The sequence below is a fragment of the Leptopilina heterotoma genome, unplaced genomic scaffold, assembly GCF_015476425.1.
Source record: "Leptopilina heterotoma isolate Lh14 unplaced genomic scaffold, ASM1547642v1 Lhet_177, whole genome shotgun sequence".
NCBI lineage: Eukaryota > Metazoa > Arthropoda > Insecta > Hymenoptera > Figitidae > Leptopilina > Leptopilina heterotoma.
The window spans coordinates 2,015,605-2,032,713 of NW_025110893.1; the positions used below are offsets into that span (position 1 = coordinate 2,015,605).

The 17,109-nt window shown below is 19.2% G+C and overlaps 1 protein-coding gene across 1 annotated transcript in view; it reads left to right on the plus strand.

Moving 5' to 3' along the window:
• The first annotated feature begins 8,695 nt into the window (after window positions 1-8,695).
• Window positions 8,696-17,109, plus strand: part of LOC122499803 — a 45,094-nt gene continuing 36,680 nt past the window's right edge. The window contains exon 1 of the mRNA XM_043608323.1: window positions 8,696-9,037. Coding sequence (XP_043464258.1) covers window positions 8,991-9,037 — 47 coding nt within the window. The 5' untranslated portion in view covers window positions 8,696-8,990. The remainder of the gene's footprint in view (window positions 9,038-17,109) is intronic.

A 17,109-nucleotide genomic window follows, 5' to 3' on the forward strand; every position in this document is an offset into this window, starting at 1 on the left:
TATTCATCTAATTTTAGTTTAATTTTTACATAATTTTATTTTTTAGTTTAATTTATATTTTATTTTTTACTTAATTTTATTTCAATATTAATTCAATATTTATTTAACATTAAATTTATTATTAATTATTTAATTATAGTAACGAATGAATTTAATTTCAATTTAATACTAACTTAATTTTAGTGCAGTATTAATTTTATTTTAGTTTGATATTGATATAATTTTTATTAAGTAATAACTTAATCTTAGTTCAGTATTATTATCTTAATTTCTATTTAATGTTGAATTCAATTTTATTTCATTATTAATTTCTCTTTAGTCGAATAGTAATTCAATTTTAAATTAATAATGTAGCGCAAAAATCTGAGTGGAGGCAATGAGAGTGAGAGAGAAGTTCAATTAGTTCTCTCTCACTCTCATTGTCCCCACTACGCTGCCTGCGCTTGCGCGTTCAACTACTTTGCAATTAAGCGCCTTACACAATGTAAAGTAATGTATTATTTTAATTTTAATTTAAAACTAATTTAATTGTATTTTAAAATTAATTTAAATTTACTGATTATAAATTTAATATTAGTTAAATAATATTTTAATTTTTAATATATTAACTTAATTTTAGTTTAGTATTAATTTACTGTTAGTTCAGAATGAAAAATACTTTTATTTCAATGTTCGTTCAATTTTAAATTACCTATTAATTTAATTTTAGTTCAATATTAATTTACTTTTCATTCAGTATTAATTTCATTTTAATTTAATATTTACTTCATTTTATTTCATTATTAATTTACTTTTAGTTAAATATGAATTTAATTTTAATTTAATATTGAGTTAGTTTCAGTTAAGTATCAATATTAATTTACATTTAGTTCAATAATCATTTAATTTTAAATTAATGTCAACTTCATTTTATTTGAATATTAATTTACTTTTATTTCAGTATTAATGTAATGTTAACTTTGTTTTAGTTCAATATAAATTTCAATATCAATTAATTAAAATTTTATCTTAATTTTTAAATTATTAAATACATTTCTAATGATAATTTATTTATCTACAAAGTATAATTCACAGTCTACTGTTGTTCGCGCTAAAACTGGAGTGGGGGTAATGAGAGTGAGAGAGAAGTTCTAGTAGTTCTCTCTCACTCTCATTATCCCCACTACGCTCCATGCGCTTGCGCGTTCATCTACTTTGCAATTAAGCGCCCTACACACCAGTAAAGTAAATATAAAAACAATGTAAAGTAATTTAAAGCAATGTATTAATTTAATTTTATGTTAATTTAATATTAACTTATTTTTAGTTAATTAATGAATTAAAATTAGTTAAATAATCTTTAATTAAAATTAAATAAATTTTATAAATTACAATATTTAATTAAAAATTTTATTATGTAATAAATTTCTAATATTAATTTAAATAAATAACAATCTAAATTTAATAATGTCAATTTAAATAATAATTGATAGTACTACATTTAAAGTAAAACTTTTCAATTATGAATATATAAAATTTTCGACCACGTGACACTAGTATAATAAAAATTTATTTTAAGAATAAATCACTTATGGACCTATATTAGACGTGATGCATTTCTAGAGCACAAAGAAAGCTTTATTTCAAATGCATTCTGAACGAGAAACTTCTCTACAATTGAGCGGAAATTCATTCTTGGATTTGGTCCAATATAATCAATGGCAATGAGTTGATTAAATTTTATTTCATAATTCACTTTCATGCACTAAACGAGTACACTCTTTTTTAATATTCTATTTAATTACTATTTTTTTCCAAATGTCAAATTTATTATAATTTTATTCTTTGCCTTCTTCGAGGAAACCTACTTTCTTTTCTCTCTATTGTTCCCTCTTTCTTTTGTGTTTGTACTAACGACGACTAATTGTTACCGAAGATAGTAAACTAAGAAAAAGCGGAGTACGCAAGCGCATGGAGCGTAGTGGGGGTAATGAGAGCGAGAGAGAAGTTCGAGTAGTTCTCTCTCACTCTCGCTGTCCCCACTACGCTCCTTATGCTTGCGCGCTCACTTTCTTCTCAATTAAGCGGCTTTCACACCAGTAGAATAAATGTAAAAGTAACGTAAGACAATGAAAATTAATTTTAATTACTTTACACTCTTTTTGCTTCAATAAAAAGAGAGTAAAGCAATTATAATTAATTTAAAGCAATTAAAATTAATTTAAAACAATGTAAAAAATTAATTAATAATGTAAAATAATAATAATAAATAATAATGTAAAAAAATACAAATACTGGCTGGAATACCCGAACAATTTGAAAATGACGTGAATTTCAAGAATACGAATTCCAATTAATCATAGTTTCTGACTATAATAACATATAATTTCTTTACTGTTTAATATTGAAATTAGGAATTTAATAACTCAAAGACATATATTCAATTGTTAAATTGTTTTGTATTTTTGTTTTTCACGCGTATGTAATTTGCAAAAATAATGCATTATTGATTGTCACGTCGCGTCATTTGATATATAATGGATTAATAATTATTTGTGTAATTTTTTTTTCATTAGTTTACTCACATCAAGTGAATATTGAATTAATCGCACTTATATATTTTTAATTACTTGCAAAAAAAAGGAAAAATATTATTCCATGAAAAAAATCAATGTACGATTTTTTTTCAATAATAAATTTACATTCAATAATGAATAAAATAATTAATAAATTTAAATACAAAAAAATTTTAAACAAGAATCTTTTAATTATCGGTACGATAAAAAAATTTATTTACTCAAAACCAAATCGATTTTAATTTAATAAAATTAAATATTAGTTTTAACTTTTTTTAACTAGAAAAATTAACTAAATAATTTTTAGTTTTACCAAAAAGAAATTTTAGTCTGTTTTTTATTTAAATAATTTTATTTCGGCTTTTTTTTTAGAATTTCCACTATTTAAAATTCGTTAATACTGGAAATTAAAAAACTCTTCTCAAAAATTATTATTAAATTCTTTAAAACGATTCAATTATTTTCAAAAAATATTCGAAATTCTATTTTCAATATCTAGTATTTTCATAAAATTTCGCAAAAGAATTCAATTATTTAAAAAGAAATTGATAAAATTCTTCCAAAATTCAATTATTTTTATAAATAATAAAATTTTCACAGGAATTCAATTAATTTAGAAAAACTTTTTCAAAAAAATCAATTATTAACCAAATTTTGATACAATTCTTCACAATAATTCAATTACTTTCACTAATAACATTTTTCATTGAAATTCAATTCTTTAAAAAAAATTTGATAAAATTCTAAGCAAGAATTCAATTATTTTCTTAAATAATAAAACTCGTATTGAAGAATATCAATTATTTTTAATACTATTTTAAATTAATTATTTGAAAAATTCAATTATTTTTGCAAAGAAAGTTTTCCACAAGAATTCAATTATTTAAAATAAAATTTTATCATAATCTTTATTATATTTCAAAAAAATTATTTATTTAAAACAATGTTTATAAAATTCTTATGAAGAATTCAATTATTTTCATAGATAAAAATAACAAAATTCTTCGCAATAATTCAATTAATTTCGTGAATAACAAAAATTCTTCTAAGAAATTCAATTCTTTTTAAAAAATTTTAATAAAATTCTTTGCAACTATTCAATTATTTTCATAAATAATTAAATTGATCGCAGGATTTCAATTATTTTTAATACAATTTTACAAGAAATGCTCTAAAATGTAATTATTCTTAAAAAGTTAATTTCAATTCCAAGAAAAAATTAATTATTTTTAAAAAATGTTTTTTTAAAATTCTTTGGAAGAATTCAATTATTTACAAAACTATTAGAATTTTTCACAGGAATTCAATTATTTTCATAACAAAATAATTATTTTCGAAAATTCAATTATTTTCAGGCATTTTAACATAATTCTTTGAAAAATTCAATTATTTTCATAAATAACAATAAATTCATCACAAGAATTCAATTATTTTTAAAAGTTATAAATTTTTTTTTGTAAATTCAATTATTTTTAAAAGTTATAAATTTTTTCTTGTAAATTCAATTATTTAAAAAAAAAATCGTATGTAAGAATTCATTTATATTCATAAATATTAAAATTCTTTTTAGCTATTCAATTATTTAAAAAAAAAATTTAATAAAATACCACAAAAGCATTCAATTAAAATTTTTTATAGAATAAAATTCTTTGTAAAATTTAATTATTTTTAAAAACTTTTTGCAATTTAATGATTTTCAATATCTACTATTTTTATAAAATTTTTAAACAAAATTTTTTGTAAAAATCTTCATGAGAATTCAATTCTTTTTGGAATTTCTAAATTGGAATTTACATAAAATTAGTCGAAAGAAATTAATTATTTAAAAAATTTTCTAAAATTCTTCGCAAAAATTAAATTATTTTTATAAATATTGAAATTTTTTGATGAATAGGTAATAAAATTCGTTGCAAGAATTCAATTTATTAGCAGTAGGATAAGAAAGAAGTAAATATTCTTGATCGAAAATTAGGAAATAGTCAGGAAAATAAAATGTAGAATGGAATTTTTGTGAGTTTTGTGAAGTGTCAAAAACGAGTTTTTTAGTCGTCAAGTTAAATTTTTCGATAGCTACTTTTTTACTACTTCTTTTAGTTTGGAAGCTATTTTTTGATATTTTTTTAAAATTAATTATCAAATGCGAAGTCTCGAAATTAGTTTAACTAAACAAATTTTAGTTTAACTAAATTAATATTAATTTAGCGAAATAAATTTTATTTAAACTAATTGAATTTTATTTGAACTAAATAAATTTTATTTAAACTAAATTAATATTAATTTAACTAAATTAATATCAATTTAACTAAATGAATTTTATTTGAACTAAATTGAATTTTATTTGAACTAAATAAATTTTCTTTCAACTAAATAATTTTTTTTTTATCTAAATTAACATTATTTCAATTAATTAAATTTTATTTCGCCCAAATAAATTTTCCTTGAATCAAGTAAACTTTTTCAAATATATAAATTTTTTTTTTGCAACTTGAATATTGAAAAGAATAATTTGAATAAAAAAAAATGACTCACTGAGTATGTAATTTAAAGAAATGTACTTTTCTCTTGAGTGCATCTGGATCTATATATGCAACATGCGCACGACACTCCACGTGTTAATCATTGTCTCGTACCTGCAACAATTCTAAACCGACAAAGAATGCCGGTCTGGCGTGTTCGCCGAGAGCCAATCGCAAGCTCAGATTATGGTCTGACACGTGAATTTAATGGAGGGTGGACAGGGCCGTCTCATTCATATTACAAGCTCGTTCCAATTTAAATATTTTAAATTATTTACAATTTTCAAATTGTTTTTCTCGTTCATAGTAAACAAGAAAATTATTCGTGAAATTTTATTTTATAAATATCATAAACGAATCTTTTTTTCTACCCCTTTTTCAATTTTAATCACAAATATTTTAATGTTTTTTTATTTTATTTTATTTTTATTACTGTGAAAGTAAATATTTTTCGTATTATTATAAAATATTAAAACTTTTTTAAAGTAAATTTTAATTAAATATTAAATTTGAATAAAATTAATATGTTTAACAAAATTAATTTCTTATTAAAGTTAATATTTGATAAAGTTAATTTTTAAAATCAAATTAATATTTAATAAAGGAATTTTTTCATAGAATTAATATTTAAACAAATAATTTTTATTTTTAAATAAATAAGTAAACATTATTTTTAAATTCAAAATTTAAGAAAATTTAAGTTTTTTTATTTGAAAATTCAAGTAAATATTAATTTTTTTTGCCAAAAAAACAAATTTCAGGCTTTTTTTGACAAAATAATTAATAAATGCTTTTAGCAAAATATTACTGTTTATTAAAATATTTATTTATCTAAATATTTTTCTTGAAATATAATTATTAGTTTAAAATATACATTTAAATATGTATTTTAATTAAATGTATATATTATTTCAAGTTTAAAGTAAAAAAATACTTTTGTTTTAAAATTAATTATGAAAAATTTTTAATTCACAAAAATAAAAGATTACAATAAAAATATTTACCGATGAAAATTTTTTTTTTTGTCATTTATTCAAACCAGGGGATTTATTTTGTTAAGACGTCAAACATATTTTGGTCAAGTGCGCGTTAAAACGTCTTTTTATAACAGTACCTCCACTTAATGATTTCCCCCTTCTACTTTTATGCAAAAAAAAAAAAAAAAAAAGTTATCCAGTTCAAAAGTGCATTTTTCGCGAAATAATTAATTCAACATTTTCCAGTTCGTTTACACAATTTTTTTTCTTAAAATAATAAGAATTGTTTCGTTACAAAGTGCTAAAGTAATTTTTATTTTCTACAACAAATTGCATTGTCATAGTGCAAATATTGTGTTTTTCTATTATTTGCAAAAATTCCTATTGATACTAATAATAAAGATAAAAAATTAAAAATAAAATTTACAACAAATCGCTACTGATAATAAATCGATTATAAAATCACAAATTGTAATCGATTATTATAATATTTATTATACTGATTATTTTTCAATTATTATTTATAATTATGAAAAAGAATTATTATATTATTATTATGAAAAATTATCAAACAATATTTACTTGAATCAAATAATTTTTATTTTTAAAAAATTTTTCTAATTTCTTTGAAAAGATTTAATTATATTTTGAAAAATTTTAAGAAACTTTTTCGTAAGAATTTAATTATTTTCCCAAATAATGAAAATTTTTGCAGAAATTCAATTATTTTCAATATCTACTATTATTTAATGAAATTTGCCAAAAGAATAATTCAATTTTTTAAAAGAATCTTAATAAAATTCTTTGTAAACATTCAATTATTTTCTAAAATAATGAAAATCTTTGCAGAAATTCAATTATTTAAAATACAATTTTCATTGAATTTTTTTCGAAAAAAATCAATTTAGGTATTTAAAAGAATTTTTATAAAATTCTTCTCGGGAATTTAATTATTATTTGAGAATTTTAATGCAATAATTCTTCGAAGAAATTCAATTATTTTTAAAAATTTTATTAAAATTCTATATATAAAAGAATTGAATTATTTTCAATAAAAATTTACTTAAATTCGTCGGAAAAAATTTATAAGAATTCAATTATTCAAGTAAATAATAAAATAATTTAAATAAATTCAATTACTTTGAATATAATATTTTAATAAACTTTTACGCAGAAATTTAATAATTTTTATATAGAGAATAAAAATTTTACTGGAATTCAATGATTAAAAATACAATTTTCATAAAATTTTTCCAAACAAAATCAACTAATTTAAAAAATTTTATTCTTTGCAAGACTTAAATTATTTTTATAAATAATAATACGCTTCACAGAATTTCAATTATTTTTTATTACAATTTTAAATGAATTCGTCGAAAAATGCAATTATTTTTAAAAATAATATTAAAATTCTTGGAAAGAATTTAATTATTTTTTGAAAGAAGAATTACAGTTGTAATTTTTAGAATTTGTTAAATTTCAAAAAGATTTTCCACAGTAATAATTTAAAATATTGTAATTGTAATTTTTTCTGTGGATAAATAAATAAGTATTTAAATATTTATTTAACAAAAAATTGTTCATGTTTTGAATGTAATTTAATTTAAAATTATTGTGAAATTTAATTAAAATATTATATTGTACGTTAAAATTTTTTTTTTACATTTAAAAATTATTTTTAAATATAATTGTATTTTTGTAGAATTTAAAATTAAAATTTAGAAAATTTTTGATTTTTGTAAAAATTTAGATTTCTAGTTATTATCAGTAGAAGAAAAAATGAAAATATTTTTTTTTATGAAAATTAGAAATTTCTTTAAATGATCTAAATTATTATGCAAATTATTCTCTTTTTATTTACAAAAAATACTAGAAAATTGTTAATTGTTAAAAAATTTTAATTAAGAAGTTTTAATAAAATTCAAAGTTTTTTAAAAATAAAGGAAAAATATGTTTATAAGTTCTATTTGTCAATTGGAAAAATTTAATTAAAAATGAAACTGAAAATTTTTGAATTTTTTGGAAACAAAGGGAAAAATTTTATTGAAAAAAATATTCTTTTAAATTTATTTACGAATATTATACTATTATTATCTTATTTATTAAAATAGTTTGATATTGAAATAAGGAAAATTTTTGAAAATAATTGAAATTTTGACAAGAATTTTATAAAAAGTTTAAAAAAAAAATTTGAATTAAAAATTTTTACGTTCTATTATTTTTAAAATTACTAATTTTATTTAAAAAAGTGCGTAAAAAGTTATCCGCATGCGTAAGCGCGCGAATTGTTGCGAATAATAATAATATTATAATATCTAATTATTCCTTTGTTTACAATTTAACAAGTGCGACAACCTTCTCCGGAAATATATTTAAAATGTGATGTTAAATTACTCTAAGAAGGTCACGTGATCATTGATTCGAATGTACGCGGCTGTTACCCCCTCTCCTACCTTCTTTTTCTAAAGAAAATTAAAAAAAGCAAATTCAAATTCGATTAAAAAATCAAATTATAATAATGAATGAAATTCCGAAAAATTAATTAGCATTTTTTTGATTAGAAACATTGGGTTCACTCCCCTCCCCTCTTTTAATACAGAGCTCCCCCGCCATGATTCATATAAACGATGCTCACTTCACGTCACCTTTCTACACAACTACGAACGCAGATAGTCCTAGCCCGACTGTCCGATCGTACATGTTAACATCACATCGCCTTATCAACTTTTAATTCAACTCGGGTCTCTTTTCAAAATAAAAACAAAAAAAAGTAGAAAATAAGAAAAATTTGTGCGTTCGTGCAATAGTGTCAATATTTTCAGTTTCTTTTTTTGTTATTGTTGCTGTTGTTGTTTCAAAAAAAAAAAAAAAGTGCTTTGTCAACGCTTTTTATTTTTAACGATCTTATTATCAAAAAATCACACACACCAAAAAAAAAAAAAATGAGTTACGGAGCGGATTTAACAACAAACAATGTGGAAAACAATAGGTGAGTGCAAAAAAAAAATTATTCGTAAAATTGTGTAACAATATTTTGTTTCAAAAAGAATTTTTCTTTTTTGAGGTTATAGTTTGCTCTAAAATCAAAAATAGGGCGTCGTCAGGAATTATCAAATACTGTGTTAAACGATCTAAAAATCGGAAATATTTCCCTTGGGAAAAATTTAAATTTTATTTTTTAATTTCTTGTAATTATTTGTTATTTATTTGTTATTTTTTGTTCGTAATTATGAAATTTCTTGTTTAACATTCTAAATGGTTTAAAATTGCACAAGGTATAAATAGGCGGCGTCCCTTAAAAGTTGTCATAATTCAAACGGAATTTCATTTCAATCACCTTGAAGTGAAAAATTTTAAATTGCCCCGGAGGATGAAAATGGAAATTTATTTATATGATTTCGAATAGAGAAAGTTTTTTGGTTATTTGTCTGGGAATTTTTTTGTTAATTATCGAGTGACAGTTTTCCTTTACAACGTATCTGCTCAAACATCAGGGACGTATTTTTTAGGTCGATTTCTGTGGTATTCAATATTATGCAACCCTCTTGTGTTTTTTTTTTAAGAAAGCTTTTCATTAAAAACTATCCTTTTATTCTTTTTTTGTTTATTTGTGTTTATTACTTATATTTATAATTCAATTTTTTCTCGAGTTTTTTCAATTTTTTTTTCAATTTTGATATTTTCAATAAATTGTTTATTATTTTTCCTCGTCATTTATTTATTTTTGTCACTATTTACAATATTGATGTAAACAATGCGTTATTATTAAAATTATCCGAAGAAATTTGTTAGAAAAACAAATGGTAATAGTTTTGTTTAGATAGGAAAAAAATATTGTTTTTTCACCTACTTTTCCTATTGAACATATCGGTTTTTATTTTAATTGTTAAAAATTTGATTCAAATAAACAATTAATAAAAATTATATTAATAAATTTTTCCTTTACGAATAAAGGAAAACGTCTTTTATTTTTTTTTTTAATTTTTGTTAAAAATTCAGTGATTTATTAATTTTATTTATTTCAAAATAAATTTTATTTAAGCTAATTAAATGGTTTTTGCTTCAAATAATGAAATTATTTCAAGAAATTTCATTTCAAATATGAAATTATTATTATTAATTTAAAAAATAGAAAAATGAATTAAAAGAATAGAAAATAATTGAGAAATAAATGTAAAAATAAATTTAAAAAAAAAAATTATTTAAAAAATAGAAAAATTAATAGTAAAATACAAAAATTAGTTTAAAAAATAGAAAAATTAATTGAAGAATAGAAAAATTATTTAAAAAATTGGAAAATTAATTGAAAAATAGAAAAATTAATTAAAAGATAAAAAAATTAGTAGGAAAATACAAAAATTAATTTAAAAAATAGAAAAATTAATAAGAAAATAGAAAAATTATTTAAAAAATTGAAAAATTAATTCAAAAATAGAAAAATAATTTTAAAACTTTAAAAATTAATTAAGAAATAGTAAATAAAATAGTTGAAATTCCAAAGGAAAAAATATAATTTTCCCCAAGTGGCTGAAGAAAATGAACATATGCTGCGGTCATCTGCCGTAAAGCAACGGAAACGAGGATTATAGTATATAAACAACAATCCCTCCGAAGGATTAAAAGATAAATTCCTAAATTACATTTTCTTAAATTTATTACTTTCAAAACACTCTCGCAAGTTTGAAAGGAAAAATTTTTTTTTCACTTAAAATACATTTAAAATCAAATTTATTCTAAAATATTCATTATAAAATAGGTAATGTAAATAAGTTTATAATGTTTAACCTTTTTATCTTTAGTAAGTTGCAAAAATTTTTTATATATATTTCCATTGAAAATTGTAGCAAAAAAAAGGAAGAAGAAGAAAAAAAAATTCATTCACTTTGATGGCACGAAAAATTCATAAGCAAAGTTTAATATTCATTTTGTAGTTTCTAGAGTCAAGGGCGTTGACATTTTTTTTTCAACATCACCCTCATGTCGTGTCAACTTTTATTAATATTAATATTTCCATCCTAATTACGCTATTCTTTTGTTAATTAATCCCCTTTTTGAAAATTATTAATTGGGAAAGTTGTAATTATTATTATTTATCACCTGATATAATTTTTTTTATTATTTTTAATTTTTATTAATATTAATATCAATGTCCTAATTAAATCAATAATAATTATGTATAATTATATAATTTATGATTAAATTTATATTTTAAACGGACGTTAAAAATCTCATCCATCAATCATTATTTATTTTAATTATAATAATAATTATTTAATTGATCTGACAGTAATTATTTGTATTATTATAGTTATAATATAATATTATTTTTAATTTAATTATTTGTTATTAATTATTAATAATTTGTAATTTGTAATATTAATTATTATATTAATAATTCTAATAATTATTATAATATGAATTATTATATTAATTATAATGAAATTTTTTGACTTTTTGACTCGGAGTGATCGTTAACCTCAAAGTCTTATTTATAATCATTATAGTTAATTATAATAATTAATTAATAATAATTGTCATGAAAATAATTATCTTTAGGCCAATTACGTTATTAATTTCTAATTAATCTTTTTTCCTAATTTATTAATTCGAATAACTGCAATTATTATTTATTTAATTCTCAACTAATAATTCTTTCATTAATAATTATTGTCAATAATAATAATAATTAATATTTATATTGTACTTTAATCATATTAATATAATTAACATTGTTTAATTGTTCATAATTATTAATTATTATTAATAAAATATAATTACAAAAATTTTTAATATATTTTATAAATAATAGTGAAAAAAATAATGAATAATAAATAATATTTATAATATTTAACAATATTAATAAAGTTTAACGTATTGAGGAAAATTTTTTTTGCAATACTTTGTCATAAGTTTCTATAAATTAAAAAATTAAAAAATAAAACAATAAAAAAAATTCATAGAAAATTTTTTAAAAATTAAAAAAAATTAAAAATAATTTAAAATAATTTAAAAAAATTAAAAACAATAATTATAAAAATATAATTTTTTCAGCAAAATTAAAAGTAGAAACTAATTTAATTTTACCTCGAGAAAGATGACTAAAGAAAAAAATCCCAAAAAAATTGTGCCGGACTAAATTTTAATAAATCATTAAAAAAAAAAATGAGAGAATTTTCTAAAAATAGAATTCGCGTGTTAATGAGTAATTTCCTTAAAGTCAAGTTTTCTACTTAATCTGGACAGCAAAAATACTATAATACTAGTAATTCTCATGCTGATAAATATTATCAAACATTTGTATTGTCCTATGTTGATTTTTTAAATAATAATATAATGAATTCTTCGTGGAAAATTGACGAACATTACATATTCATTTTGTAATATTTTTTTTTTCTTCTTCTTTTTCTTCTTTTCGCAAAAGATTGGAAAGAATTCGTTGATGTCTGACTCACAGGCGTTGATGTTATTCGGTTTTATATCATCTCGAATCTAAGAAAATAGTGACTTTCGATTTCTCCTATGATGTAAAAGAATCTGAAATTGAATTCAGATTTACTTCTGAAATTATAAAACACACTCCCATAAAAAATGAATAAATTAATATCGAAATTCTTATTTTTTTGTTGACAAAAATTGACAAAAAAAAAAATAATTTTTTTTTCTTTACTTTTATTTAAAAAAAAAAATATATTTTATGTATAAAAATAATTTTTGTAAAAAAATATATTGTATGTAAAAATAATTTTTATAAAAAAGATATAAAAATATGGAAGTTATATAAATATGGACAGTTTTTTAGTTTCAGGATGTATTTGAAGTTTAGTTATCAGTCCACTTCTTGAAAATGATAATAACATTTAAAATTCCGGTTTTTGCGTCTATTTTCCTGTCCACTTATATTTTATTACTCGCACCAAGTTGAAAACTATTTGAGAGGACTTGTTACCGAAGGACAAATATTCATTAACAATTAGTTAAAAAATAATAGTAGTGCAGAAATATTTTTGAATTTTTTTTTGTATAAATAATATAATTTATAATTATAATATATAACAGTATTGTTTACAAACTCATTTTTTTTTCTTTTGGGAAAAAAACATTAGATTTTCCCGTTTCTTAATATTTTTGTAGAAAATTCTTAATTTTAATAAGAAAATAATTTGCATCAATTCTATTTCTTAATTTTAGTTGTTTTAATAAAATTCAAAGTTCTTAACAATAAAGAAAAAAAATGTTTAAAAATTATATTTGTCAATTAAAGAATTTAATTGAAAATGAAACAGAAAATTTTTGAATTTTTAGAAAATGAAGGAAGAAATTTTATTGAAAAAAAATGTTCTGTTAAATTTATTTACGAATATCTTTAATTGTAAAATTATTCGAAAACCATAATTTCTTTTTTAAATATATTTTAAATATTTAATTATTATTATTTTCAAGTTGGAATTAAAATTCTTCAAAACATTCAAATTCAAACCATTTTGAAATTAATTAAGTTTAAAAATATTGTTATAAAACATAAAGATTTTCAAATATAAATTTTAAAATAATTTCATAATCAAAATGTAAAAAATTCACTTATTAAGTACAAAATTAATTATTGTTGTTTATATTTTCAAAAATTTTAATACAATTCATCGCAAGAATTCAATTATTTTTATAAATAGAAAAATTCTTTGCAGGAATTCAATTATTTTCAAAACAATTTTAATTGAATTCCTCAAAAGAATTTAATTATTTTCAAATATTTACATAAAATGAATTTATTTCCTAAAATATTTTTAAAAATTCTTCGAAACAATTCAACTAATTTTATAAAAATTAAAATTCTTTGCAGGAATTAAATTTTTTTTAATCCAATTAAAAATAAAATTACACGAAAGAATTTGATTATTTTCAAAAATTTTCATAAAATTCAATGTCAAGAAGAATTTAAAATTTTATAAAAATAATTCAATTATTCTCAAAATATTTTTAAGAAAAATTCTACATATGAAAATTAAATTACTTTCAATGCAATTTTTAAATATATTCGTTAAAAAAATTAAAGGACTTCAATTGTTTTCGAAACAATTTTAATTGAATTTCTCGAAAGAATTGAATTATTATTAAATATTTCTATAAAATTCTTTAAAACAATTCAATTTTTCCTAAAATTTTAACAAATTCTTCGATCATTTCAATTATTTTTATAAATATTAAAATTCCTTGCAGAAATGGAATTCTTTTTTAAACAATTTTATTAGAATTCCTCAAAAAGAATTTAATTATTTTCAAATATTTACATAAAATTTATTTATTTCCTAAAATTTTAATAAATTCTTCAAAACAATATTCAATTATTTTTATAAATAGTTAAATTCTTCGCAAGAATTGAATTATTTTTATGAATAAAATTCTTCTTCATAAAATTCAATTGCTTTCAAAATTTTCAATTAAAATTTATAAAGAAACTCCATTATTTAAAAAAAAAATTCAAAGAAATTCTTCAAAAGAATTTAATTAAGATTTTTAAAAGTTTTAATAAAATTCATCGCTAGAATTCAATTATTGAAATGCAAAAGTAAATTATTTATTCAATAATTCAATGTTTATTAAAATTTAATTCTTATAAAGAATTTTATCAACAAATTTTTAAATAATTGAATTTTTTTTGGCGAATTTTAATAAAATTTTTTAGAATATTAACAATTTTCAAGGAATTTGATTAAAATTGTATTAAAAATAATTGAAATTCTCCGATTTTTATTATTTATTTTAATAATTGAATTATTGAAAAGAAACTTATAAAAAATTTGTAAATATTTGAATTTCTGTGAAATTTTTATTATTTATGAAATCAATTAAATGTTTTTGTACAATTTTATTAAAATTTTATTTAAATAATTGAATTCTTTTCAATAATTTTATTAAAATAGTAGATATTGAAAATCAAAATGAGAGAATTTTTGAAAATAATTGAAATTTTGACAAGAATTTTATTAAAATTTTTGAAAATAATTGAATTTTGAAGAAGAATTTTTTATTTATAAAGATAATAATTGGGATTTTGTCGAGATTTTTTTGGAAATTTTAAACATAATTGAATTTTGTGACAAGAATTTTATTACCATTGAAAATAATTGAATTTCTGCAATAATTCGTAATTTTCTTCGAGATTTAATTTCTTTAGTGTTTTTAACAAAAATTCTTCTATAAATCCATTATTTTTAATAATTAATAAAATATATATTGACAAATTTAACTAATTTTGGAAGATTTTGAATTATTAAAATTTTTCAAAAATCTAAGTTCATTAAAATTTCTAATTAAATTCATTCAACATTGAAATTTTTGAAAATTTCGAATTGAAATCGTTTGAAGTTCATTTATTTATGAAAATTGTAAACGCAACTGTTTTAAAATTGAATTAATTTTGAAATATTTGTAAAATTATTTTCATTAAATAATTTATTTATTTTATAATAGTTGTTCAGGATTTCAGTTATATAAAAAGAAATTTTTGTCAGAAATAGAAAAAATTAGGTTTTTTATTAGAATTCGTGGTAATTTCCTAGTTTATGAGTCAAACAAAAAAGACCCAAAAAATTCAAAATTAATTAAAATTAAATTTTTTTCAGTACTTTTAATAAAAATTCCGGACTTTCCCCTGAATCCCCTATGTCAGAATATATGATTATTATAATAATTATAATAATATTAAAACAATATTTTCCATTATTTTTAAAATTGTTAATTTTATTTAAAAAAGTGAGTGAGAAGTCAGCCGCGCGCGGATTGTTGCGCTAATATAATAATAATAGTAATAATTATAATAATAATAATAATAATAATAATAATAAATAATAATAATAATAAATAATATTATATAATAATTTACGTAAATTACATAAATTTAATTATATTCTTAAAAATTTTTTATTTTTTATAAATAAATAAATTTAAATACACCTAATGCGTAAACAGTGTCAGTACTGCTGCACTTGGAAAAGTCTTACTCTTGGTTTACTAGAAGTATGTTTATGTATATATATATATCTATATAAACATAGATTGCAACGCGTGGCGTGAAATTTACTTTTAGATTGCATACTCACACATACAGTCGCACCTCGTTTCCTAATCAGTCATATTTCTCGATCGAAAGTCACTATTGCGATTATGGGTCAGTGTTATATGTTCATGAATTTTTCCAAAGTGCATGCAATTGTTTTGTCTTTTATAATATATTTTGAAGAATTTTTTTTTTTTATCGATTTAGATTCAAGAGCATATTTGTTATTTGCTTTTCTTTTATATTGAATGACAAATGCCATTCAGTTTTAAATATCGATCTGAATGATGTAATATTAAGGTATGTCAATTTATTATGTAATATTTAGTTATGTGAGTTCAATATTTTAAAGCAGAGATTTTTTTTTTTACTTTTCTTCTTCCTCCTCTTTTTTTTTTACTTTATGAAAATTGACGCAGTTTTAATTGCAAACCCTAATTGAAAATTAACGGTAGTTTTTTTTATCGCAGTTAGAATTTTACGATTTGTTGAAAATTTAAAAAAGAGGATTAAAATACAGACGGTAGTTTTTATAGAAAAACTACCGGCAATTTATTTAAAATACAGACTACCATCTGTATTTTAATCCTTTTTTAAAATTTATTTAAAATACAGACGGTAGTTTTTATAGAAAAACTACCGTCTGTATTTTATTCCTCTTTTTTAAATTTATTTAAAATACAGACTACCGTCTGTATTTTATTCCTCTTTTTTAAATTTATTTAAAATACAGACTACCGTCTGTATTTTAATCCTTTTTTTTTAAATTTATTAAAAAAACAGACGGTAGTTTTTATAGAAAAACTACCGTCTGTATTTTATTCCTCTTTTTTAAATTTATTTAAAATACAGACTACCGTCTGTATTTTATTCCTCTTTTTTAAATTTATTTAAAATACAGACTACCGTCTGTATTTTAATCCTTTTTTTTTAAATTTATTAAAAAAACAGACGGTAGTTTTTATAGAAAAACTACCGTCTGTATTTTAATCCTCATTTTTAAATTT